This window comes from Amblyomma mixtum, chromosome 9, assembly GCF_055824585.1.
Source record: "Amblyomma mixtum isolate Tamu chromosome 9, ASM5582458v1, whole genome shotgun sequence".
In the NCBI taxonomy this organism is placed as follows: domain Eukaryota; kingdom Metazoa; phylum Arthropoda; class Arachnida; order Ixodida; family Ixodidae; genus Amblyomma; species Amblyomma mixtum.
The window spans coordinates 24,332,622-24,359,702 of NC_143020.1; the positions used below are offsets into that span (position 1 = coordinate 24,332,622).

General features: G+C 47.0%; 1 protein-coding gene across 2 annotated transcripts in view; it reads left to right on the plus strand.

Annotated features, from left to right (window-relative positions):
• LOC149328528 (tenascin-X-like) overlaps nucleotides 1–21,080 on the plus strand; it is a 53,531-nt gene extending 32,451 nt beyond the window's left edge. For both annotated transcript variants that reach the window (XM_089562161.1, XM_089562160.1), the window contains exons 2-6: nucleotides 148–163; nucleotides 1,481–1,801; nucleotides 6,672–6,983; nucleotides 10,949–11,239; nucleotides 19,203–21,080. In XM_089562161.1, coding sequence (XP_089418287.1) covers nucleotides 148–163; nucleotides 1,481–1,801; nucleotides 6,672–6,983; nucleotides 10,949–11,239; nucleotides 19,203–19,363 — 1,101 coding nt within the window. In that variant the 3' untranslated portion in view covers nucleotides 19,364–21,080. The remainder of the gene's footprint in view (nucleotides 1–147; nucleotides 164–1,480; nucleotides 1,802–6,671; nucleotides 6,984–10,948; nucleotides 11,240–19,202) is intronic.
• Nucleotides 21,081–27,081: the final 6,001 nt, after the last annotated feature.

Sequence of the window (27,081 nt, forward strand, 5' to 3'; positions counted from 1 at the left end):
GCAAAATATTTTCCAATCGGCGGTAGACTCAGTTAGCCGCACTATAGCCATGTTTTAATTTCCAAACAAACGTTGTGCTCTGCGCAATTGTGAGATTTTGTGAAGCTATGCGGTAACGAATGCTCTCGTTTCTTTATCTCGTTGCAGGAGAAAGAGTACCCTGGTGAGTTTTTCTTTTTGTTTCTCTTGATACCAAAAGAAATGTAATCGATACGTAGAAAGTTTAAAACATAGAAGGATGTTATTAGTGTTTGTCCGCCTGAATGATTTTCAACCAGAATCATTTCAGGGGTCACCTAAACAATTCCAAGAAGCGATCACGCTTAACAACCTGCTTGCACTATAGTGGAGGTCACTAGTACATTTTTTGTGGGTATCAATGTTTTGTAAATACAAGACAACTTTCGCATTTTCTGGCGCATAAAATCCTTAGGACGTGGACAAATAAAAAAACAGGGCCGCTGAAAAGCGATCCTTCACTATGCATTGTTCTTAATAACCTTCGAATACATATGATGAGTGATGGTCTAGAATTGACGGACAGCTCGCTTTAAAATTGGAACATGAAAGGGTAGCCTTTTTTAGGGAATTTTAGTGAAGCGGCACTGTACAACAGGTCGTGTGCTAGGTGTAAACTGCACGCGTTGTAGGCGTATGCACATTTTGCGTAAGTTTTAACTTGCAAGTAACCGTGTATTTCAACTGCATAAGTTGCACCAGCAGGTTGCTTATTCGCACAGGCTTTATGCCTATAAAACAAATAACGACCCATAGCCAGTCAGTCACTCGCCTGTTTAATCTTTTGGAGTATTCGACATTTTTATTTTTTGAACAAATCGTGAACAGTATGTACCGCAGAAGAGTGTTGTTAATTTATGTTCAGAGTCGTCCACTTTTCGCGTGAACTCGTTAGTACGTGGGCGTGCGCTTCAGAGCGGCAGTGCGTTCTGCATGACCGCGTCCGAAAGGAAGTTGCCACAGTTTCAGAAGAACCTGGAAGTAGTCAGCTCTTATGGAGCTTAACGTATTGTGTACCTACTGATGCTCTAGCTCGCTAATACGGACGCATGCAGGTGGACAGGCAATGCATTCGTTGCGTAACCGATAAGTAAAAGTATTTAACCAAAAAGTAAGCCAATAGCATCGTTCAGTTCAGTAATGAGTTAAGTAACCTTGCGCAATCTGTACGCAGCAAAGGTAGCTCAACATGAGCAGTAAATGCACCGTTCGCAGGTCGTGAATGAATAAATAAAGCGCGACAAAAAGCTTTTATAGTCGGCGCAATATGAAGCGCTGAGCACGTCGGTGCAAGGCTCGTTAGAATAGCGCTAGGTATCACCTGGCTGGACCGGCGCCAGCGACGCACGCCAGGAATAACGAGAAGAGGTGAGGAAAATGAGTAGACCGAATGACAACCAGGCGTGAGAAAAGATAGCGTTCAAAGTTGAGCATCAACTAATCCTGACATCTCTCCTGATAGCCCCTCCCGAAGTGGCCAACCTGACCCTGGTAGCAGTCGCGGGCGACTCGATGACTGTGACATGGGAACGACCCGAGGGCCGCTTCGACTACTACTGGATCGAGGTCACCGACACGGATGGCGGCAGCGGTGGTGACGAGCCACATCTCGTGGGCTCCTGCGCGAACGGCACCATCATTCACAAGGACCAGACGCGAGTCACATGTGGACACCTCAAGGCCTGCACCAACGTCAGCATCAGTGTGCGAACCCACGTCACCGGGCCGCCAGAGCGCACGTCAGCAGCAGTAATGCTCCCGGGCATCTTCATCTCCGGGAAAGGTGAATAGCGTTTCGATCAAAATCACTTGTGATGACGACGGTAATTTGGTTTTAATGGCTCATAAGCAGTTGGGCCAAAGACCGCCGTGGATAAAATCTTTCAGTATGCTTGCTCGAGATGGAGTCAAACACCTATTATTTCCAAGCACTTGACTCCAGCGAAATCTGGCATCTGATGCGAGGAAAGCATGTGCCTATTGGGAAACTGTTGGGGAACCCGGCGGCTGTCTTGTTCGCACCCCGTATCTCGCCATACGAGGCTAATGCTCACTAAAATTCACTTTTATGCGCATGTAACGTTTTTAGTATTAAGGCTTGAAACACTGAAGGTCAGTGCTGATGTTTCCCTGAGATACCGAAGAGATTCGTCCTACAGATGTCTTGTTGTGTTGTCTACGTGACCGATAACATCCGCAGATGTCGGGCAGATTGTCCTGCTATCAGGCAGTGCCACCATGAAAATAGTGTTTAAAAAATTGTGGGGACACCTAAGTAATTCTTTTGATGTGTTAATGCGAGAGCAAGTTTCACTTGCTCACTGGGTAAGTGAGCGAGTTACACTTGCTCAATCGCGCTGTGAGTAGGCAGTGGCGTCCACCCACAAATTGAGGTAGTTATGCGCATTTTCTTTCCTAAAACCAGCGGAAGGTTTAGACTCCGTTCATTTTGAGGAAAGCGAAGGCCCATAACTTGCTCCCTATGTCAGGGAACACTTCAATCGCGCTTTGAGGTACGTGGCAATGGGGGACGCCGGCAGGATATTGATGACGTCATTTTAGTGCCACGTTTCGGCCACGGGTTTCTGATAACGGCAAGGTTTTCGCATAGTGAGCTAAGCAATGTTCTCGCATTAAAGGCGAGAAATAGTGGGGATATACTGGCTTCCAGTCGTGGGACGAGTGCCATGATCTATTAAGGCGAAAGCCTTTAATGGCTCATGCTGTCGTCCGTTAACAAAGCGGGTCACATGCGTTTAACTCGGGAACTAAAAAGTTAGCAGGAAACCAATGGTTTCTTCGGATAGAGGAGGAAAAAATGAATCTAGAGGCCAAGTTTGATAACTGTAGGTTAATGAGTTAATTAATTATAGGCAAAAATGTCGAAATAGCACTGATGTCGATATAGCCTCGGGAACGGTGTGACGTGACATCCACCGGAAGTCGTCACCGCATAGTGAAAATTATCACAGAATGGTCGGAAAAACGTAGGATTTGTGTCAAAATAGATGGAAAAATGTGTAAGTAAGCGTAATTAACTGTTAGGATCTCCGAATGATGTATAATTTGGGTATCGATATACCCACAGGAACGGCGCGACGTCACATCCACCGTAAGTCTTCACGGCATAGTGTCCTTGGCTTTCGCCTCTCAAAACTTTAGTTGCCAAAGTGTCCTCGAAATTTTTTGCCTTCATTGGGGATTTGGAGTGTCCGATCTAGATTGCTGAGTGATGTCATTTTTGATTCAGCGAAAAGATTTGTAAAAACTTTAAATTTCAATGCGCATTTAGGCTATGCTTAAGAGTAACAAAAAACAAAATTTTCGGTTTTGTGGAAAGCATAGACGCTGTAATTGTAGCACCCTCTCTGGCCACCTGAACTTCGGTTGATCATGAGGGGGAAGATTGAGGAAGTAGGAGAGGAGGCGCCAGCATCATAGAAAGCAGCACAGAAATTTCGAGCACCTGGGGCTCTTAACTAGCACAGCCGTCGCTCAGCACACGGTCATTTTTGCAGCTTACCTCCATCGAAATGCGATCGCGGTGACCTGGATTCTTCACAGCGACCTCGTGCTTACAGAGTAGGTTAAATGCCATCGGCACTGGCTCACTGTGGCGGGTTAAGGAGCTGTAGACGGCATGTGACGGTGCTTTTCTCTTTAAGTCTTTTGAATGCTCTCTTCTTTTATGCTCTTTGGGCATATTGCCAGCAGATTTTTGCTTTGCGAATGAAAAAAAGAGCGTATTGAACATCGGAATTGGCTGAGAAGTCTTGTGAGGGTGGTTACTTGAAAATGTTTTTTTTTTGTGGCTTTTCCAGAGGTGCTAAAACTTATTATCGGTGTGTTCTCGGTGGTTTGCTGCCGTCCCATAAACTATGGTGGCGTTGGAATTTGGAGCCGTATTAAAAAAAAATATCGTAATGCAACGAAGCCAACGGCTCTAGTTTGGAGCGAATCATTTTTGTTCTCATTTAATCTGGTACTCTTCCATCGGTTGCTACTGCCGGTGACGTAGGTCCAGGACGTTGACGGCTCGCTTCTCGTGGCAGGAACACGCGTGTGATTCTGTTTGCTGGCATAAATCCTCCCCACATCCATGCCGCACCGGCGGGCCAATGCCGACGCGGACGAATCACGCAGCACGACACTAACTCTGAGTTGCCTGACCAGCCTGATTGGCGCTAAGCCAGTATCGAAAAACAAACTGGTTTAGTGCGAAGAACTGGTTGGTTTATTGGGGTTTAACGCCCCAAAGTGACGCAGGCTATGAGGGACGCCGTAGTGCAGGGATCCGGAAATTTCGACCACCTGGGGTTCTTTAACGTGCACTGACATCGCACAGTATTGGTGCGAAGAACTGCCGGAGGATGATGGTCCATGTAATATATATGGCTGGTCTGGATGCAGCGGCAGCAGGTCGACTAGCGGCCGTACCTGTGATTGGCCATTTGTTTCCCCAGCTCATGTTGCTCGCGTCACGATTGACGTGACGGCTAAGTAAAATAAAAGCGAAGTGTACCTTTTCATTATAAGCCTCTTAGCTTTTTTGACTGAAGTCGCCTTTCTAATAACTCTTTAATTTAGCATCTCCTGTGCACCTAGTTTGTGACTGCTGTTTTTTGGCATTTGTTGTGGTTCAGGAATGCGACCACTGTGCAAAAAAAAATCTCGGTGATTCAACATGGTTAGCCCAAATGCAAATTAGATACGCTAGCACTTCGGTTTTCACTTCGGTTCTGTTCGAGGCACAGATTTCAAGGTCAAACGTGCTTCACATAAAGATCCTCGAAATCGCCGAGTTTGGACTTAGGTGCTCGCGCACTAAAAAAAGAAAAAAAAAACGCCCGCACTTTTTCTAAAAACGGAGAAAAAGTCGTTCATAGCTTGGGAATCCTTAATTGCTTATGTACGTTAAGGACGGATCCGAAACGGCAATACGCGAATGTATGGCATCCGCTTCGTGGAAGGCCGTTTAAGTCCACCATTCGTGGAGCGTCTCATGTGATTATGAAGGCTGGGATATCAATAATATAATATTTTCTTTGCTCGCTATTTTTGTAGCCTGAGCCGTAGGCTCGGGTGTCTTCAGAGCTTGTTTATCTCTAGAACCCGCTAGCGAGCGTCGCGGGCAATCAGGCGAGTAAACAGTGAGAAGAAAATCAGTGTTATAAACTGGCGACGTAATCGGTTTACAAGGCACGCACTGTAACCGCAGTCTTCGTTATTGCGGGTGTCGCCGGCTTACTTCACTTGCTATGCGGACAACGCGCGTTATTTTTTCTATTCTGCTGCTGTGAATGCAGAGAGTTCATCTAGAGACTTTTACTTTGCAGCCCTTGCTCAAAAGTACTTGCTGAACATGGAGTAGTGATAAGTTGTTTTTATCTCCTTTGCATTTTGCTTTCCGAATGGCTTTTTTATACCCCTGTCACACGGGCACTGTAAAGGTACTTTGAACTAAAACTCCATTACGCTACCAAAGGAGCACTACTTCAATGAAGTTCGTCCGTGCTACACGGTCCCGGAACGACCTTTGCAAAAAGTGCTTAGCGCCTTCATCGATGAAAAACTGGATAAAAATTGCAAACTTCAGTTCACATGAAAATACAACATTATATTTTTCATAAAAAACTTGTTTTATAGCAATATTATGCTGAAGCAACGCAATTTCAACTGCAGTAATGGCATGATCTGCCAAGCAGGGACCATAACATTATAGTGCTAGCCACACTGAGCCCAATACGCTCAGCTTGGTTCTTCGATTTTTTCCTTTCGTTATTTTGCTGTTTTTTCTTGCCTTGGGTCGTTGCGATTCTGATCACATTTTTCTTGCGCGCTGTATTCGGCGATCTCCGTCAAGATGCGTGACGATCCAGGGATCGTCACTCAGGATCCACTCAGGGATAGGGTCCACCGCAGGTTCACCGCCACTAATTTTGTCAGAAAAAAATAACAAGCACGAAACTGTACAAACAAAAAAAAGCAGTGCAGTCTCGGAGTGCGGGTACCATAGGCGAGTAGTGGCAACCAGTGAGTCTAGTGGCAACAGCACCGCAGATATATCACTAGCTGCTGTCCGTCACTGTCCCTACTCGCTGGAAACAAAAACAACATGGCCGATTCTAGTACACTATAGTTACCGCGGCGCTTGTAAATCCGGGACGAGAGTATGGCGTGGTGAGACTGCCGAAAAACAAATAATCTTAGATTTTAGAAGACCAATAATTTTACGACGCAAATTTAAGAAAATATTATCGAACGTTTCTTATCCCAATTTATTTTTGCTGTTAACTTGTCGGGAGAGACAGTACTCCCTTGCAGCCTCAAAGGACAAACTCGAGCTGCCTTGATTCGAAGTTCCTTTGAACTAGGTGTCCTTTGGCGCGTCCGTGTGGCAGCGCGCGTTCTTCCTTGGAGTAATAGAGCATTAGTTCAAAGTACGTTTACAGTGCCCATGTGACGGGGTATTAATTCCATTAGAGCATGTTACTTTTCTTTTTGTAAACACTTGAAATTATAGACATCGGGAATGTGGCCACATTGGCTGTCGCGAACTGTGGGCTGTGCGCAAATTGACTGAAGGAAAAAAATAGCTTAAGGTTCAATCGAGTGATGTGCTAACGAGGTCGTGTTTGTGTTTGGTTCTCCAGATCCGGACTCACCGACAAACATCACAATGCTGGAAGGATCGCCTTCGAAATCCAAACTAGCTTGGGAGCCACCAGCAACCGTGTCTGGCTTCCTCGCCGGCTACACAGTGAAGATCTGCGATGCATCCGGCTCCTGCGACGCTGAAACAGACGTGAGCGGCTGTAAACAGTTCGACACATCAGAGCCATCGCTTGAGTTTGAAACCACCGTTGACACGCCGTACTGTGTCCTAGTTACAGCCAACGCAAACTGCGGCGCTGAAGTTCTCTCCAGTCGTCCGGCTTCTAGGGAAGTCAGAACGCCTTCTTTCGGTGAGTGGCCTGTGAGAAACGGTCAGGTTTCCTTGAGTCAATTCCTGAGTGTGCAAGTACGGTACTTGCTTCCAGTATCTTTGTTTATTAATCTCTGCATATGCAGATTGTTCCATACATAATAATGGCGCAGTCGGCAGTTGGAACTTTTTTTCTTCTTCGAAATGCTTGAATGAAGGCCAGTTACACTTAATCCAGGTCAGAATAGTTATACGATGTATCGTCAAGACATCTCCACTTCTGTGTAGAAATGTGGGTCATTGTGCCGCTGAGAGTTCTAAGATTTCGCGCAAATGTTAAGTTGACGACGAGCCTGCTTTCGTAATGCAAGCTACTTGAGCGCGCACCCACAAGGCAGCAAGGGCGATCATCTTCAGCCGCCTTAGTTGGACATGTTTCCCCCTCATCACCCCAAGTTATTCGGTCAGCAGAGCGACCCCAGCTGCCTGGTACGTCTGGCTAGAAAAAGCCTGATGCCTTGGACACTTCCGGTTATGTCGGCCCGCTCAGCAATACGAAGAAGCAAATCAGCGGCATGCGTCCACTTCATCACAGACGACGGGGTGCCTGGAACCAACCAGTTGCTTGATGCAGCGACAGTACTGGGGCGCCTTGTCAGCTGAAGCCGCAAGGGTAATATCGAGCATGTTTGTGCATCGGGTCGCTACTGGATATCCAGGAAATTTGGCTCCACTTACAGAAGGCAGTTATCGGGCGCTATTCGAAAGGCTGCCCTTCCTGGCTGCTGGATACGAACGTCCGCAAGTGGTGGAAGAAAGTATGTCTGCACCTGGCAGGGACACATGAATCTCTCGTGATCTGCAAATGTGACGGCACTTACCCTTTCCCCTCAACACGGACAGAGGTGATGTGTCAGTGTGTGAAGAACTGGTGTTACTTGTGCCAATAAGATAGATCTGGTGGAACCACGGGGATCGAATGATTTGCCATTCTTGTCTACGTTGGGAACGTGGACATTTCCCAATCAGTGTGCAGTATGTTTAAGTGCGTGTTCACTCCTGTGCCGCGAGCTCACGCGTTTCTGCCTAGAATGCAAATAAACCGTTAAGTTTTCACAATCCTGGCTTATCTCTACATCGGCGACCACCTCCTGATGTGTCCGAGTGCCTGAGGCTCGGCGCCTCGCCTGGTTGCAAGCTACACACTTAGGTCCACTCACGCAGGTGCATTTGCAAGAGATCCGAGTGCAGCCCATTGAGACCGCCTAAAACTTTAGCTGCAAATCTCTTCACCCTTGTACCATGCTACGACTTCGGAATCCGTCGACGTCGCTTCTCGTAGCCTTCGCTGATGCTGTACTGAGTACGTACGCTTGCAATCCGCCTCTTCATCAATTGCGCGTATGACATGCGAGCGCACGCTCACGATGACGCTTCCAAGTGAGCGAAGCTGCGCGCACCGCCGCGGAAAGAGGATTGCGCATGGGCAGAGAGGCGCATAGCTGAGTGATGACGTCACGAGTGGCGTCACGGAGGATACGCAGCGGGAGCGACGGCGCGCGGCGAAACCTGTGGCTCGGCGTAACCCGTTGCCATAGAAACGGCGCATGCGCAGATGTGGGCTTGCGCCCGACCCGGCGAAATGCTCCGCAACCAGCGTAGTGAAGCTTTCGCTTCAGTACTTTCACTATGCTTTTGGAAACACAGTTATTCCAGCTACCAATGAAAGTATGCAGCTGATTCAAATGGTAGCGGCTAACACATCTTGCTTCCAGGTAAGTATGCAAGCAAAAAAACAGCTGCAAAATATGATCCGGGTGAAGCCCTTTCTTATAAGGTCCTGATACGCACCCAACCTTATATTTTTCCGCCCAGAGTTGGTGCAAGCAGCTTTCATGCAGCAGAATAGAAGAATAAATTAAATATTTACATATTTATTTTCGCTGTAAATGGTTGCTGAGGACAGTAGTAATTCACATTTGCAAACGCACTTCAAATGCTTTACGCAGGTGGTCGTAGTCATTTCATCTTTAAAGCGCACTGCTTTTAAATGGTCTGTTGTTATCTCTCAACAAACCCCATGAACTTATCATTTTGCCTTTGCTCTAAGGTTAAAAAGATTCCAAGGCAGAAATTTTCAGTTCCTTGGTTCTTATATGCGACAAGCACAGATACCAACCCGTGCATTGAAAGTATGCCAGAAAGCAAACTTTGCTTATGATTTGACTTTACACTCACCGCCATTGAAGGCATGGTTTCAAAATTTCCAAGTGTCCTAGTGTATGTTCAGTCGTCCTATTTTTACACCTCATTCTGGCCAGTTCTGAATGCAGCCCTCTGCATCCCTATTCCTGTGAACGTGTGGAAGTCACACTTAAAGGGACAGTGAGGAGAGCTCTATTAATATTTTTTTATAGCAAAATCCGATAATTCGGCATTTCATGGCTTTGTGTGCCACTTGGCCGGCAGCGAAAGATGCATTTATTTCTAAGAAATTTGGATTCGAAGTTGACAAGTTTTTCCCACCGCTCTGATTCAAACTTGGGATTCTCTTATGACGACAGAGGACTAAGTGACTTGAACATGACGTGCACATGACGTAACGCAGACTCCGTGATTTCTGACGGCCAGCAGAGCGGCCTAGCAGCAGCCGAAAACAAAGCTACCGCCGGCCGCTCGTTGAAGGCATCTATCGGCTATTGCGGCAGTCGCTACCGTCGCTTCATTTACGTTTGCACCGGCGTTTTGCCAGCGTTACGATGGATCCCGTTCTCGAAGTCGTCAACGAAGTACTCACATACCGCATACCCTTTAGCATACCGTGTACCTTGTTACCGTTAGCGGAATACCGGGAGCTTGGCTACCGCCGGTGAGCAGGCGCTGATTGGTCCCGATGCTGCAGGCGCGCGCGTAGCTGCCCTGTACGTGGCGCCATCTGGCGACGTCAAGATTTGCGCATGCATTGGCTGCGCCTCAGTGATTCGCAGAGCTTCTTGTGTACCACTGTTACTAGAAGCTTTGGTTCCAGCAACACTGTTTTGTCCTATGACGTCATGAAGCTTGTACTTGCGAGTTTGGCCTGTGGCGGCGATACCTGTATTTTGGTTCTTGCTCTTTTCTACGTTATAAGAGCTTTGTTGTCAGTATGAGTGGTCTTTTGTAATCAGGAGCTGGTATTCTGTCGATACAAGCCAACTTCAATTTCTCCTCAGTGTCCCTTTAAGCATTATTCTTGCGGGTGATAATATACAGAGTAACATCAGGAACACGACGCATCTGAAATGCGGTGTCACCTCAACCAGATTTTCAATATACCAGGCCAACGGAAAAACATGCTAGGCAGTGCCTTTCTGTGATATAGAAGCTGGAAAAATTAATTTCGACTCCACTGTCATATGTCAGCACGCAGTACAAGTGCAGTAAGAAATTTGTATCAGGTTTGCGTCCTCCGCAGCAGCGTCTTCTAGGATTGCGGTTTTAAGCTTTGTATCTTCCCACCGCACAAATATTGAGTACAGCTGCGAAAAAGACTACATTTTCTCTGATTTGAAAGGTTAAATGTGTATAAGAGATTGCGTTTGCAAGTAACTTGAACTTTACTGAGTCTGACAAAGCTAATTTTCTCGCGCTTCATTGGCTGTCATATAATCTTTGACATAATGTACTTTAAGTTAAAGCAATGATTACAACGTGGGCTTTACTTCTCTGGTGCATAGTAAGCAACGGTAGCCTTTGTCAGAAATGTTATGCCTCGCTGGTTTGCTCACCGACCATGTAATGTGGCCTGTTTTGTATCATCTGTGCTCGAAATCATTCGTAGGTGACTGGAGCACATGTCTTCACCCTCTGTGTAGCTCAGTAGTTCCACGGAGCGCCTCAGGACCACCACACCCTTAAACAATATATTTTGGCAAAGGCCATGGTTTTGCTAAGACGCGACCGTTCATACTGCCTGCATGACATGTATTCAATGTTAATTCCCCGTTTTTTTGCTCTGTCACGTAGCCCCGGGAGACTTCGAACTGTGGGGCACAGCAACTGGGCCTAGGTCGGTGGAAATAGTGGCGTCTGTGCCGGAAATCAAGAACGGCGCTCTGGACCGCTGCTACGGAACACTTCGCGGTGCCGGAATAGAGCGAACATTCTCTTGCGACGACCATGGCGGGAAGTCGTCGACAGTCACGATTACGAGACTGCTGCCGGGAACAGAGTACGAGTGCACCGTCACTTTCGCCAATGTGTTCGATGGTCGAGAAATGGCCACTTCGAAATCTATATCCGTCAGAACGCCGGACGGTGAGTGAATCTTCACGTTTCCTAATTACAAAAGAAATAGCGCAGAACGAGCAAGGCGCCGGAAAAGGTCAGGATAGGATGAGGGCTAACTTGCAGCAGTACTTTACTGAAGCCTTCAAATGGTAGGAGCAGTTCCAAACCAGAGCTTACGTATTTTTTTCACAATTATGCTTTTTTGAGATGGCAAATACATCCTAATATATCCATGAGGAAATAGATGTAACACAGTGAAGAGATCAGAAAGATTGCCATTTCAGTCACTTTTTTATAATAACCATCCTGCAGAGGCTCCTTATCCCTCCTTAAAGTTTTTCGTGTTCCAGAGCCTTTATGCATCAATCCTTCATCACATCCTTCGGGTAGAGCATTAGGCCCTCTTTGTCCTTCCTGGATTTAGCTATTTCAGGTTTAAACAAATGAATCGGACGCATGTTGCAGGTTCTCTTTGTTTTGCGATGCATTAAGGTGATCTTTACAATTAGACTTCCACGGTAATGGTGCTCAAATACAGGTCTGATGTTCCTTGCGCCTTATCGAAAAAATGTCCTGGCTCTTACACAGGATGAAAAGAATAGTTTAGCATTCAATTCACAGATCGAATGAAGTAGGTGCATAAAACTGCGCCAGATGATAAAAATAGTGTACGTTTCCTTCCTCGCATACGTGTAGTATTAGGTGCAGAGAATAGGGCTAAGTAGTATATATGGAGTAATGCGTGCGTGGTGCTGTCCTTCCATATTTGTTTATTTTGTCATTTGTCTTTACATGTACCTGCACCACTGGAGTAGAATTAATGTAGGCCAGAATGGAGGGCGACATTTAAAAAAACAGAGGTCTCCAAATGAGCTACTTCGAACAGAAGGCGTACCGTATACGTTTCAGGATATCCTGTGCCATGAAAAATATTTAGTATATTAAAATTCGTCTGCCATTTGAAATAGATTTGCATCCTACTAGTGACAGCAGCAGTTTGGCTAACTTTTTAATACGAGTTAGGAAACCATGGAAATGCACATGTTTAAAGGACCACAGACATGTAATTCGAGTTGCGTGTTTTCTTCTTTTCAAATGGTGCTGTAGACATTAGAATACACGGCTCACCGCGTGGTATTCGCCCACGACTGCTAAGTGATGTTTCATCTCTTTATTCATGCTGTTTCGGTTTCTATTATCGCCCGTACGATGACTGCAGCGTTTCTTATACGTTTAGGTAACTTCAGGCACGAAAAAACCTGCAATATTAACGTTGATATGTTGTTTGAATTCACTAAACCACTTAAACCAGCCTGCTTCAAAAGCTGGAATGGACACAAATGATGCACCAGCAGTAATATTGCCGCCTTTTTCGCGTCTCACGTGACCTAAAAGGCAACTACACGTCACTGCCATCGTTCTGCTGATGAAACCGAAGCACCATTAGGAAAAATTCAGTTTTGTGTTATTTTGCGGTCGTAGACGAATACAATTCGGTGATCCATGTATAATGTTACGGGAATAGCTTACAAACAACTGTCCAGCTTTGAGAGGTATTCTACAACCTGAGGCTTGAAGAACGCTCACGCACACCCAATCTCAGCGTCGTTGTCTCTGAGTAGCGATGCTTCTGAGTAGCTAGGGAGGCACACAGTCGGTAACGAGCAAATAGGCGGGCGGCGTCTGCCCGGGCGATGACGTCACGAGCATAAGCAGTGAGGGAGTCGGAGGCGGGCAGTGTGGTATTGAAGGGAAGTGATGGGTCTCGTCCAAAGAGGACAGAAGGGCGAGTACCCAGGGAGTGTCACGGCGAGAAGAGTGATAAGGAAAAGTCACAAAAGGTAGGCTAACATTCCAATCCCAGTGATCATCAGAAACATGCGTAGAGAGCATGTCAGTGCGCTTGCGGTTTAGACGTTCTGTGAGGGCGTTCGTCTGATGGTGATGAGCAGTGGTGAATTTGCGCCAAACAGAGTAGGAACAAAGAATTTCGTCAGCCACTCGGGATAAGAAGCAGGGGCCACGGTCGGCGAGCTGTTTGCGGGGGGCGCCATGATGGAGTAGGACGTCGTGCAGAAGTATGTTAGCCACGTCACTAGCACATCTGGTTGGGAGGCACAACAGAGTGTTTCTTCCGGCGTTGACAGTGCTCACAAGCAGCTACATAGCGTTCGACTGAGCAATTGATGGAGGCCAGGTCAGAAGAAACTCCGGTGAACGCGAGTGTACGTGTGAGCGATACAAGTAGGAGCAGCCGTCGGAACATCATGGAATTGTTAGAGTATGGCGCAGCGCAGTTGTTGGGTAACGAGCAGTAGCTTAGAGCTATCAGGTTGCATGTTGTGGCGGTATATCATGCTCCCATTTATTATGAACAACGGAAAGGAAAAGTCAAGGCGGCCGACGTCTAGACGGTCGAGGATGGAGGGTAAGTTTGATCCATGGGCTGTTCGTCCGTGATGTGCGAGAAGTCTGAGATAGACGAGGCATAGGCGTCAGAAAAAGTCTGTAGATGAAGGAAGATCGACGAGGTGACGGGGCAGGCAGTCTATATTTTGATGGAGCCGGCCGGATTTGTGTACGAGGGAAAAGCGCAGTGCCCAGCACCCAAGGCAGCCAGTAGGGTCCTTGAGGGAAGAGATCCAGCCCAAAGCGTGGCGGTGAACAGTGGGCCAAAAAATTAAGGGCTGAATTAGACAATTGCCCAAATGAGGTCATGGCACTCCCGTTCCGTGATGGAAAAATTATTCCCCGCTGAACAAAGCAGGTGGTTTGCATAGTGTTATGCCCGGGATGCCCTCCAGCCTAACTGTAGTAAAACGCGCACTGTCGTCCGACGTAGCCACGGCAGCGGCGACAACAAGCCTCCCCTGAAAGCAGCCAGCGCTGCTCTCCCAGTGCAGCTCCACCTACATGACGAAGATAGTTGCGAAGGCCAGCCGTAATTAACCTTCAAGAGAGAACTCCGGTGTCAGCTGGGTCCAGTCACCATGTTTGACCACGGCATCCATGGTCAAAGGAGCAGTTTCCGACGAACGGTTTCCCTTCATCGCTTTGCCTTGCGCGTGGCCTTTAGCCTTGGCCTTGGCCTTGTGGTCTTGCACGTGATGAAGAACAAGTGCAGGCTACTCGTGCGACCACCTGCAGACCGTGGGAACGCCACTCACGGACCTTGCGGGGTCAGCGCGGCATAGATGGCATTCTCCTCACCCTCAAGCTTAACACGTGACGGGGGCGTGTTCCCTAATGATCGAGTGTACGGCGAGTACCAAAGTGATAATTTCAGGACACGCCTTCCTCGGCAGGCCTGGACTCCATCTAGGGATTTCAAAGAATTAAAACCCTAAACCTCGGCAGCGAGTGCGGCCGAGAAGCTCCCTCTCGCCGATACTCCCTTCCTCTAAGACGTTCCCCTTCGCTGAGAGACACTCTCAGTTGTTCTGTACTTGTGCATAATGCAATTAGTTGTAAAAAGGTTTCCGTGTCTTCTTCGTAACCGCGTTTCCTATCTTCCTCGTCCCTTCTCCGACCCGAAGACGCTACCTGCATCCCAACAATAGGCAGTCGCGCAGTGATAAGCGCGTTGCCGCTGAGCAAAGATGGCACCGTTCCCGTGACCGCTGCCGTCCGTGCAAAGGTCCGTAACGGTGGAGGGGTCGAAGTGGTTCAAGACAGAACGGTTGGTTAGGACAGCAATGGCAGGGTGAGGACAGGGCCGGGGAGGAGTCACAACGAATGTTTGACCAAGAGGACGGGTATCAAAGTCTAAAAGGTTACTGTAGGACCTCAAAAGGGGGTGAAGACTCTCTACGTACTCGGGATCTAGATTTTGCGCATTCATCCCGCAAATATGATCTGGGCCGGAGATGTGCGATGGAGAGGCTTAGGTGTTAGGGCGGGAGCGGTGCAGTCAGTCACAGGTGACAAATCAGGGAACGAAATGCCTTCGGGAAGAAGTTGAGACAACAGTCAGAAGTGAAGGACGTGAATGTAGGTGCTATGCTATTCTGGATGACGCGCACGACGATGAGGTGGGAGAACTGCGATATGGTGGAGAACAACAACGGTAATGAGGCAAGCGACATAGTCGCCGTCAAGAATGGCGGATAAGGCTGCAGATGGAGGTGTACAGCAGAGTCAGGCGGCAGGTGAGCGAACTCCGTTGGAGCGAAGGAGGTGGGGTCGAGGGGACGTCAAAGCGTAAGGACAAGCCCAGTTGAAGAAGGCCGCTGGAGCAGTGGATAAGGGCAGAGTAAGCTGTTAAAAAGTGCACTCGAAGTATCATGTCATGAGGGCACCGGTTATGGACGGTGACCAGAACCGGGATGTTACGACAGGCAACGGGGACTCGAGCAGTACACATTCAGTAACGGCAGCACTACTGCCATCGGCGACGCGAACTATGGACGAAGCAGCACGGGTCATCACTTTCTTGAGGCGGTGGTGAAAAGATGAGCTTAAGACGGATACTTGGGCAACAGCCTCAATGAGGGCACGGGCAGGAACACCATCGATATGGACGTCGAGGAGATTACAGTGGAAAACAATGGTCATCACAGGATTTGCAGTCCGGGGCATCAATGCAGCGTCACCTCCGGCAGCTGCTTTTGCTAGTTTCTCGAGAAGCGATAGGCAGAAGATGGGGAGGAGCTTCGGCTGGGAAGAGGGGAACGGAGGGATTGTGAGGAAGGTGAGTGGCTGGACCCGTGAGCAGGCAGAACGATTTCGGAGCGAAGTGGCTCATAGCCAGACAAGAAACGGCGGGGTCCGTAGTTGGCGCGTCGTTCAACGTACGAAAAGCGGCGGGCAGGAGAGAATCAACAGCTGGGGCAGTAGCGACTGATGTGCCCGACACGCGAACATGCGGAACAGATGAGCCGATCGTCAGCGGTAGGCCACTGTGCTGAAATGCGGTACCGGCAACGTGTCGTGAAGGTGGTAAAGGGAGTAGCGGTAGCGACCTATGTAGGGAAGGGGCTCGAACTCATGTTTTCCAGTGTGCGGCGAGAGGGCAAGCGTATGTTTGCAACCCCCTGGCGAACAACGGCCTAAATGAGAGATAGTTGCCAGCGTGTTGTTCGGCAAAGGCGGTGTGAAGGCAATGGGATTTAGGGCCTTTACTTTATGGCGCACGATCCGAGTCAAGTTTCCATGGTTCGACGGCTGCCGCAGAGACGGCAGATATTCGCACCAGGAGTTGGGAGCTGATTTTGGTAGACGGTCAAAACGGCGCGTATGTCCGGTTTTTGGCCTGTTCGAAGCGCCCGCACACCTGTAGAATGGAATTAACTGTGGAGCAGTCTCTAAAGGGAAACATTTGATGGCGTCATCATCATCGTTATCAGCCTGAACGCCCACTGCAAGGTAAAAACCTCTTCCATATCTCTTGAATTAACCATGTCTTGTGCCAGCCGCGGCGACCCTATCTCCGCAAATTTCTTAATCTCATCCACTCACCTCACTTTTTTCCGCCCCTTGGTACGCTTGCTCGGTTATCTTGCCTTCGGTTATCTTGCCTTCGCATTGCATGTCCTGCCCAAGCACATTTCTTCCTCTTGAGTTCGACTACAATGTCATTAACCCGCGTTTGTTCCCGCACCCACTCTGCCTCTTCCTGTCATCTAACATTGCACATATTTTCCTTTCCATAGCTCGCTGTGTTGTCCTTAAATTGAATCCTTTTCGTTATCCTCCATGTTTCTGCCCCATAGGTTTGTAGCGGTGAAATACAGTTGCATACTTTTTCTTTTGAGGTGTATTGGTAAACTGCTGTTCATGATCTGAAGAGAACCTGCCTAATGCGCCCCACCCCATTCTTATTCTTCTATTTATTTCGCTCTTGTGATTCGGATCTGTGGTCACTACTTGGCCCAAATAAACGTATTTTATTACTACTTCCAGCAACGTCACTACGAACAGTAAACCACTGTTCCCTTCTGAGACTGTTGAACAGTACTTTATCTTTCTGTATATTTATTTTTAGACGCGCTGATCTCATCTCCCTGTCTAAGTCATCGATCATGCTCAGCAGTTCATCTCCTGAGTCACTTAAGAAGGCAATGTCATCAGCGAATCTGAGATTACTATGGTATTTTTTTTCAACACTTCTCCCCAACTATTCCCAACCCAGGCCTCTCAGTACCTCCTGTAAACAGGCGGTGACTAGTATTGAAGAGATCGTGTCTGCTTGCGTGATGCTTTTCCTTATTGGAACTTAATTGCTGACTTTGGGGAAATCTATGGTAGCTGTGCAGCCGTTGTCAATATCTTCCAGTATTTAAGAGCGAAATCTCTACTTCACGACGAAACCTGCAAATATAATTCCATCGCTGAAGCCCGACCTTCAGTTGACCAAACCGCGACTGGGTTTCGAACCCGCGGCGGCGTGAACGAATCGGCTTCGCTGGCGTCTGCATGAGAGCACTATGCTATCGCCGCAACCGATCACGCATCGTGTTAAACTGCAACACGCTCTCACGCCTTCCATTGCTTGTCGACGTCTTCATCAACTAATACCACTATCGAATTAATATCGTCTCCAGACGTGTCGACGACCCGCAAAGCAAATCCATGAGCCAAACATGCTAAACACATGCTTTCGCACGTCTACTTGCTTTAACTACGTTAAAACCTAATATTTTTTTACATAAGGCTCTTCTACACCCTAATTCTGCAAAGCCTGCATGACTGCTGGGGTTTCGACTGAGTGAAATGATTACACATCAGGTGTCGTTAGCGATGCCATTTAGTGTAGGCCTCACCTTATCTGCCTCGGACATTTCCTTATCAGCTTTTCTGCGCAGGGCAAAGAAATCCTAAGTTAAAAAATTTAGGATTCCGCAAACGTTCCGGCGCGAGCAGCAATTTCCTTAGAGGCAAGCTGCCGGCCAACAGGCTTCCTAAACAGCTCTCAGAGCTTCTGTTTGCATACGTCCCTGTATGAAAGATCTTCGTGGGTTTCAAACCATTCACGTGCGTTTCCGGCATGGTAAGATATCTCCTTCGCAAGCATGAGAGTAACGTCCCCCCTGTTACGCTTGCTGACACGCTCATAAAATAAGAGCCAGTACTTCATATCCGCGTCGTCGGTGCCACAGAAGGGGCTGGGTGGCGTGGGTGGGCCACGACGACAGTCGGTGGTGTTGGCTTGGATAGAGCCGCTTCGGTAGTCATCACTATGGTATCAGTGTGACGGCCACTGCGTAGATCCAGCTTGTGGGTGCGCGGCGGGTGATGACGATACCTCGTAACTCGCATCAAATGTTACGGGGAGGTCGCTACTGTGCAGCCGTGAGAGATACCACAAAAGTTTTGGACAAAAGCATTTTTGAACGGTGAAAAGTTTATGAACGCAGTTTTTTTTCATTCATTGGAACATTTTCCTATAACAATCAATGTATCTGCAGATTTGCCGTCGCCAGGCTTGCATTTTTTTTTTGCTATTAACGATTTCGTTATCGTCAAAAGCGTTCCCCATTGGTTTTATATAGCAGTCTTAACTTTTCGATGCGAGCCATGAAAACTGTATAAAAGAAAGATTTTGCCACATATCGGAGGACTGGAATATTACCTTCACTATTTCTATAGCTGTATCTTACAGTTTTTCAGTTTTCAAATTTTTGTGAAAGAATGTTGGACATGCTACGACCTGCGGCTTGAAGGAGGGTCAATCACACCTACTCTGAGCATTGTCTTCTTTAAGAGCATCGATAGTCACTTCGTTGCCGACTGGCAACAGTATTAAGATCTTACTCATCATTTGAAAGTAGAGAACACGCAAGCAATAATTTAATGAGTATGGTCCTTTAAAACGGCGCAATGTGCTCTGTATTTTCATCGCTAATCACCTGTGCTGTGTAAATTTAGTGTTCAGTCATTTATCACTGTTATGTCGACTGAGCGAGTCCATTTCTGTGCTTCGTACTGTTAACGCCACGAGTTAACCAACCTTTCGTTTCACATTAGTAATATTCTCTGTGTTTTTTCGTAGAACCCGTGGAAAAAGATTGGACACGTGAAAACTGGCAGCCAGTCTCGCATGACCGCCCATACACCGCTGCTGGCACGGCTAACCTCCCGGCTCCAGGAGTGTTTATCCTCTGGGCGGCGACAGTCTTCACTTTTTGGCGGTTGCACTGGGTGGAAAAGTGAAAGTGTGTAGAAAAAAAAGAGCCACGCAATAAGCAGGACTATTTATGTTCAGTAGTGAAGACTTTTTTATGAATCTGAGATGCTGATAAGACACTAGTCGTGTGCAATTTGCCCTCTGTCTCATACAGTAATGAGGCTACAAAACGCAGTAGTGTTGGTTTATTGCGATGGCGTTTGGGTTGCACTGAGTACCACAGTTCATCCCGCAAATGTGGTTTGGAAAAACTGGAAAGAGGTCTTACGCTGCCAAAGACAACAAAGCGTACTTCTGTAGTAAAAGACAGGTGTATGCAGCTGAATTCACTGGTGTTCCCACTGTCTATCCTTGGTGTTCGCCTATGTGGATTATGACAGCACTCCCGTCATGAACAAAGTGCCGTTCGGGAGCAATCAGGGCAGGCAGTGCTGATTATTTTACTCGCCGGGCTGACGACTGTTCTCACCAGTCGCTTAAGTAAAGTGAGGTAGTGGAATGGTTGCAACACTGACAACTTTTCTAGACTGCGGGTCAGTCGCAAAGCATAGTTCTCGTCTCGCTTACAGAACCACCGTCCACCGGCTTATATGAGACTCCTCTGTTCAGTCAACATGCGAAAATTTCAGTTGAGTTAACATGGCAGGAATTTTCCTTAATTATTTTTTGTAACAGGGTGCGAGTCATTGGAGCGTCTAAGGCGACGCTGCCTGTACGGTACCGACGAGATCTCGATCGATTCCGCGATTTCTATCTGCCGGCGAAGATCCACATTATATCACGTCTCTTCCTGATACCTACTGACCATCGCATGTCGAGCATGTTATCATTGTATGAGTCATTTTGTTTCGTGCGAATCTTTTGCATGTTGTCTATTGGTGTGTTTGTATACCCGAGGTATATATACGTCGAAGCCACGTTGATGCAATCATTCTGTTATGCTTGATATAGTTTTCTTAAAACAATCTCACTATAAACACATTTGTTCAGGCGCAGGTGAAAAGACTGCTGAGATTCGTAATTTTATGCATAGCATTCATGAGAGCCAAAACTCCGCAGATGTGCAGAATTGTACTGTAGTTTTGAACTTGTTATGGTAGATTACTTGCAGCTTTCATGATTACACATTTTTCATTTTATTTTTTAGGCATGCGCATATTCTTTAAATCATGCAGAATATGAATTATGCTATACAATGTGCTCTATATGGGACCAGAGATGCCTTCCTTTGTAAACACATTTGAGTGATACTTAGACTCTGTCTCTCGTGTGAAGATCAGGACTGGAATATTGGTGCAAAGAAAGGTGGTGAAAATGGGAACTCTTTTCCTCTGAGGTGGAAATTGTTGAGCGCTTCGCGCCCGTGTGACAGCCATTCTTTTGGATCCTCATTCAGAAATACAGAAACCCAATGTGGCTAGTAACGGGCATATTACTTAAGAGATTCGAGCCGCCCTCGAGCTTTTGAAATGTGTAGCTGTGACGCCGATGCTGCTTTTTACTGTCGGTAAATAAGGAACGTTGGCGATGCTATATGAGAGTCACACCGCGCGACCAGGACAAACGCCGTGTGATAAATGCAGTTTGATAAAGGGGCCGTGTGGCGTATGCAAAAAGCCGCGGACATCAGTGTTACTCAAGGCAGGGTTTGGCAATATAACCACGGCTTGGTTTGTATCTCCGCTGTAGAGGAGTGCTGAAGATCGATAAGTATGATTTTTGTAATAAATGCCATCTCATAGCTTTTCGTTTTTGCGTCATTCTTTCATATCGCTCGTCTTTCCTCATAAAGAAAAATGTGCACAATTATCCAGCTTACCATGTCTGGTGCTTTTGAGAGGCGCTAGCTAAGTGTCGTTGAAAGTTTTGACGAAAAGATGTAAATATAGTTGACACATTTTATAGAGTCAGTATGAGCTACATCTCCTGGAGCTGCTAGTTTTTGTTCTGTAGGTTATGCTAGCAGGCTTACGTGTATGCTGACTCGTAACCAAACGGCTTATATCTTGCGATGCTTACACAAAGAGCTAGCAACAACTGGATAAGCGTACTGTACGCGGCTAGGGCGGAAACTGAATTGTTGCCTCCTGCAAGGTAGATTCATGTCTTGACAACACCAGCGGTATGATGGGAACTTTTTTACATTTCAACCATTTTGTTCATTCTCGCTGTGTACTGACCGCAGGATATTGACCGAGTACTGCATGTTGTCCGCACTGAGAGCTTGCCAGTTTTTGTTGACGAATGCGGGACAGCTCAAGCTTTTTCCGGTATTTCTCCTATGCGAGCGCGAATTCGATACTGCAAAGCCGGCGAGAAAAATTTTGTCACGCCTGCTAAGTCAAAAGTAATGAAGATGCCTACGTGTTGCCTAATTGGTAAAAATAACACCGTTCGCTAAGTTACACTCGAAACATACTAAATAGAAAACAGGCCGTCGCGGTGGCACAGCGGTTATGGTACTTGGATGCTTACCCGAAAGACGCGGTTCGATCACTGCAGTGGCGGTCGATTATCGATGGAGGCGAAATTCTAGAAGCCCGTGTACTATGTGATATCACTGCTTGTTAGAAAACCCAGGTGATTAAAGTTTCCGGAGATCTTCACAGCGGCGCCCTTGATAACCTGAATCGCTTTGAGACCTTAAACCCCCATAAACCAAATAAACTGAAAATGAAACATGACTACATTGCACATGCGCAAAAAATAACATATATAAGGCCTTATCTGTGGTGTCATTAGTGAAAAACATCCTGTGGTGATGCGTATAGCGTAGCCGCTGCGGAAGAGCACAGCATGGATTCCGCCACATAATACTGTCGGCAATGCTCGGAATGTGTTGCTTCATTCTGCTCCGGCCTATTGTGTATCACAGCATGCATGCAGTCACGCGCTGACACCGCGACGTAACAGTAGCCTGAACGGCGTGCAGACGCGCTTGATATTACAAGCCAGTGCGCATCAAGCATCACTGCATCCGTGCAAGGTATTCGGAGAATGGCACGCCCTGTATATGCCGCGAAACCGTTAGAATAACTTCTTTTGTGGTTAAGCTGCGGTTTTTTTTTCCGTACCGATGATTTCACCAGGTCCCACTTCTCGGCTGTGCGACAGTATTACCTTTGGCTGAGTGCAGATAGAGTTAAAAAGGAAGGAAAGATCTAATCTTGCTATGCCTTTCCAAAGGCACTATATATTTATGTTGTTGGTGGCGTGGTATCTGTTGAGGTACTAATGTTCGGTTTCAAATCTCGAAACGCAATGTCGTGCCAATTTGTGTACTCCCAATTCGTTTGCCTTTTTCATTAGTCCCACATTAACCTATTCTTTCCAACTTTTATTCATTCCCTACCACATTTCCTGTACTCTACTGGTTTTCTTTATTTTTTATTAAATTACTTCATATTTTTCCCCGGGTATAGTGGTGCGGGGAGCACCACTGAAAGTATCCATATGACGAGTTTCCTAATTCCGTACGTTTGTATCAGATACTTTATCCAGTCAGTATGGAGCATATGGTTATGAAATGTATGGCAGCGCATATGGAAACTTGCGAGTCCATATGAAAGAATGTACACTGCATTCAAATCGAATGAAAATTATGTAGCATGCTTATGGCCATTGTACAGACACGATATGGATTTCCGTATATTTTTACATATCTAATCGATTCCATTTTCTCACAATTCCATACGAGCAGCTCGTATGGAACGGCTCAGTAGGGAGGCCCTCTCTAAGCTTCATCTTACTGTCTGTCATACATGATATAAGTCTTCACTTTTACGAACATTGTTACAGTTATCAAATTTTCACATCCAAGCGTGCTCTCTGCAAAAAGGAAGGCACTAACTACATTACTGGTATTTATTGGAAACTTCTTTTATTGGTAATAAAATTGTCCGCCCACTCCAGCGGTTCAAATTTACAATCAGAGGTCACTAAACTCGTCTATAAAAATTATTTTCACACCGAAGGGTGCTCTAAGGAGCCGTTCCTGGCGGTTTGAGAGCGTTCACTATCGCCATCGTAGGTAGCCCCGTGCTGGCTCCTTGGTTATGGTGCTCGGCTGCTGACCCGAAAGATGCCGGTGTTACCCCTGCCGCGGCTCTTGCATTTCGTTGGAGGCTAGAGGCTCGTGTACTGTGCGATGTGGGTGCACGTTAAAGAAGCCCAGCCACGTGATTGTGCGCCTGTTGGGACCGTTTTGCTAAGTCGGGTTACCAGAATGTCTACAGTTCTTATACCTTACAGAAATTTTTAGCTAGTAACAAATGTCAGGCAGAAGCACGACAATAGATTTCGCTGAGTTTTGCGCGTTGCACAGGACAGCGTTAGCGCATAACATTTTTTAAATTAGGTTCTTTAAGGTTTCATTGCTCTCGACTGAAAATAAAAATATGACCTGTGGCTGTATTCTGTAAGCTGTCATTCGGTCCTCAGTCGCTGGTTACTCAGATATGCTCGGGGCATTCAAGCATCTCGGGCAAGTGACCGGGCCATTGGGCGGTTGGCGGCCGGACTCATGCAGCCAATGACAGACCGCGGTTAGGTCCGGTTCCTTGCTGGTGACGGAACGCTGCGATGCACCTCACGATTGGCTCCGTGTTGCGTCCAATTTCAGCCAATGGTTAAGTCCGATTGTCAACCACCCAACGGCCGGGTCACTTGCCACAGACACTAGGGAAGCCGCAGGTCTATCCGAGTGACTACTGGCGGAGAATGAATGAACGCGAAATGGACAACGGAAAATGGATAGCTTATAGAGTACGACCCCTTGGCTGTATTTTCTAATATATCCTTTACTTTAATTTGGGCGTGACGCCAGTCGTCATGAAAGCAATTGGAGGTTGGGTAGCAAACGAGTATTGACAGGCGCGGGACGCCTTGCGCAGCGCCGCCACTAGCCTCGCAATTTGCGATTATTCCACACTGACGCGTCGGATGGACTATTCTTTGCCATTTCGTCATACAGCCCAATCACAGTTTATTGGTGGGGTCAGAATCAGCTCCCATAAAGCACGACATTTATTCCATACTCTTCGTCGTGTTTTTTCCTTCGTCGGTACGGAAATGAGGCATGGACATGGGGCGTGTGTCCCTCCGTGCCTACGTCGTAGGGAGCAGCGACCAATTGCAGAGGACCAAATGACGCGAAAATAAAATCCAACTTTATAAAATACGGCCCCTGCTCTGGATGTTCTTTCGACCGTTTGAGGTACTAATGAAGCGCGCGTAGTGCGTCCACGCCCTCTTAGCATCGGATTAAGCAGCGGTCTGCATAAGTTCTCGGGCGTAGCACGCTTGTCAGAATGGGCCGATTTCTGTAAACTCCTGCATCGCTCGCGATGTGAAGTTCTTCATTGTCCCTGGATGTGCTGCCAATACCCCATCTCGCTTCATCTGATGTCGCCTGCCCACCCCCGTATGGACGCCACTGCATTCTTTGATAAGAACATCTTCAGCAGCCTCTCGTAGCATTTCCAGAATTTATGTATTCTCCTTCTCCCTGCAATCCTCTCCTCCCTCTTCTTGTCTCTGTAATACTTTCGATCGCTATGGCGTATGCGAAGTGTCAAATAAAATGAATCCGTTCACAGTGCAGGCTTGTTCCCGGAAGCCGATTCAGCCGTGGCCGCTTTGCGATCAGGCCTCGTTACCGGCCTTCAGATGCCAAGTCACCAGCGAGGGGGTCGTCGTCTTCGTTTTTATTTGCCCTTTGTTTCTCGCGAAGCACGACAGCCGGTTCCGAGTGGCCGACTAGGGCTGCACGCTCCCTGGTTGGCACCGTTGCTGCTTCCGCGATGCGAGCCGGTCGGCCTTCGAGCCCCGGTCACTGAAAGGACAGTACACCTGCCTGGACATGCAAGGCATAGGCGCTGAGCTATGCGCCTATCTATCAAAAGGACGCATGCGAAGCAGGTTGACCTTAACGTTCCCCACACAAAAAGAGCTCCGCTTGCGCTGTAAGTTTTGTGCAGAGAGTAAAGGGACACTGGGGAGACATTTGTGCTGGTTCGTATTGACATACGACCGCTTTCTAATGACAAACAGTATGCATTCATTGTAAATAAAGTTTTTGCGGGAAAAAAATCGGTCGTATCATAAAATGCAGATATCGCGATCACTGGCTGCTGTCGCAAGCAAACTGCTGTTATCCTGGGATTATGTAAACACATTTTTTTTTGTTCTTTTTCAACAACATGGATTTCCTAGGCCAGGATACACTGCCGTTGATTTTCAAGCAGGGATGACGGAATCCCTCTTGGCTTTGACTTCAGTAGTATGAATTCAGTTTCGGGAAGAAATTGCAGCATGTTATATCGAATTTCCGCACCAGAAAGGAAGTGTTTTGCTTCCGAAATAACACTAACTTAGTCAAAAAACGCCAAATAAAGGTTTCTTACTAAGAACGTTAATTCCAGCCTCTCTTGAACGGCCGAAACGCTATACGGTTAACGAACTATGATACCGGTGCTCACCGACCGTTGAGTGGATGCCTTCATTGTGACCACTCGCTAGACTCCTGAAGAAACCAGAAGGCTGGTGCTTTCAGAGCTTCAAAAGCCTCCTGAGCATGGTACCCTAACCTTTCGCATCCGTATCACTTTTCAGTCCGAGCGTGGTTTGTTAATGAGGAGCTATGGTTAAAACACTGCGCTTCTCATTAGCACGGGTAAAAACATAGGTGAAAGAAGCATAGTTCGCCTGTGTGCGTGTGTTTCCTTCCTTTCGTGAAAAGTTCAGTAGTTGATTGTTTTTTGAAGTTTAACTGGCGCACCTGTTACCTTCTGGCATGTCCTCGTTCACGCAGACACATGCAGAGAAAAATGAACTTGTAACTTGGTCGGTTCCATTTTAACGATGATTCGAAGGAAAGGGAGGCAGGCCCGGAATTGCTGTGGAATGACGCTGGCCAAAAGGATTTAGAAACGCTTCTGAACGGTCGAATCTCGAGCCCTTCACGACAAGATGTTAACAGCATTGCCCTCGAAAATCGCAACACTTAACCATTTCAGTTGGCTACCTAATAAAACTAATGTAGCCATACGCGACGTTGTTTTATCGTCATTCTCTGCGTTGAATGTTTGCTCTTGAGTTCGAAGCCACACGAAAATTCCGCTGCCTCGCTCACGAAGCAAAGATAGGGGTTAGAACTCTCCAGCTAGTTTCGGTTTGATATACTTCAGCACACCACGGTCAGCGAAGGCAACTGACTGCTGAAAAAATCAGTAATTCCTGTGCACGCAAGCAGCGCCTTAAACTGCAGAGATGGCCGCATTTTCTTAGCCACCAGAAAACAAAGTTGCTCTGTTTTCAAACGCAGTGGTTAAAATCGCATTCACCAGAGAGTTTTATTTTTTCTGCTCGGTAACGTTACTATGGCAATGATACCTTTCTCCAGTTGGCGTTTCTCTGGCCCGCTTTGGGAAGAAGTGTCACGAAGATTCCCAACCTGGACATTTGTCGCAAATGAATAGAACTGGCATAGCTGAGAGCAAATCGGAAACACATAGTGGTAGCAGTCACTCTGTGCGTGCAGTTCGGGAACAGTTACCAAAAATGCTGTCGGCTATTAGTGAATATTCACCAGCTATCGACTATTACTGGCGAACGAGAATGTAGATTTTGTATAATTTTCACCTCCGAAGAGATATACATATACCTGTTTGTAAATCAGGAATTTTCATCTTTTGGTCACCAGAAGCTAGCGTTAAATTTCCGGGGTGACATTTCGTGGAAAGAG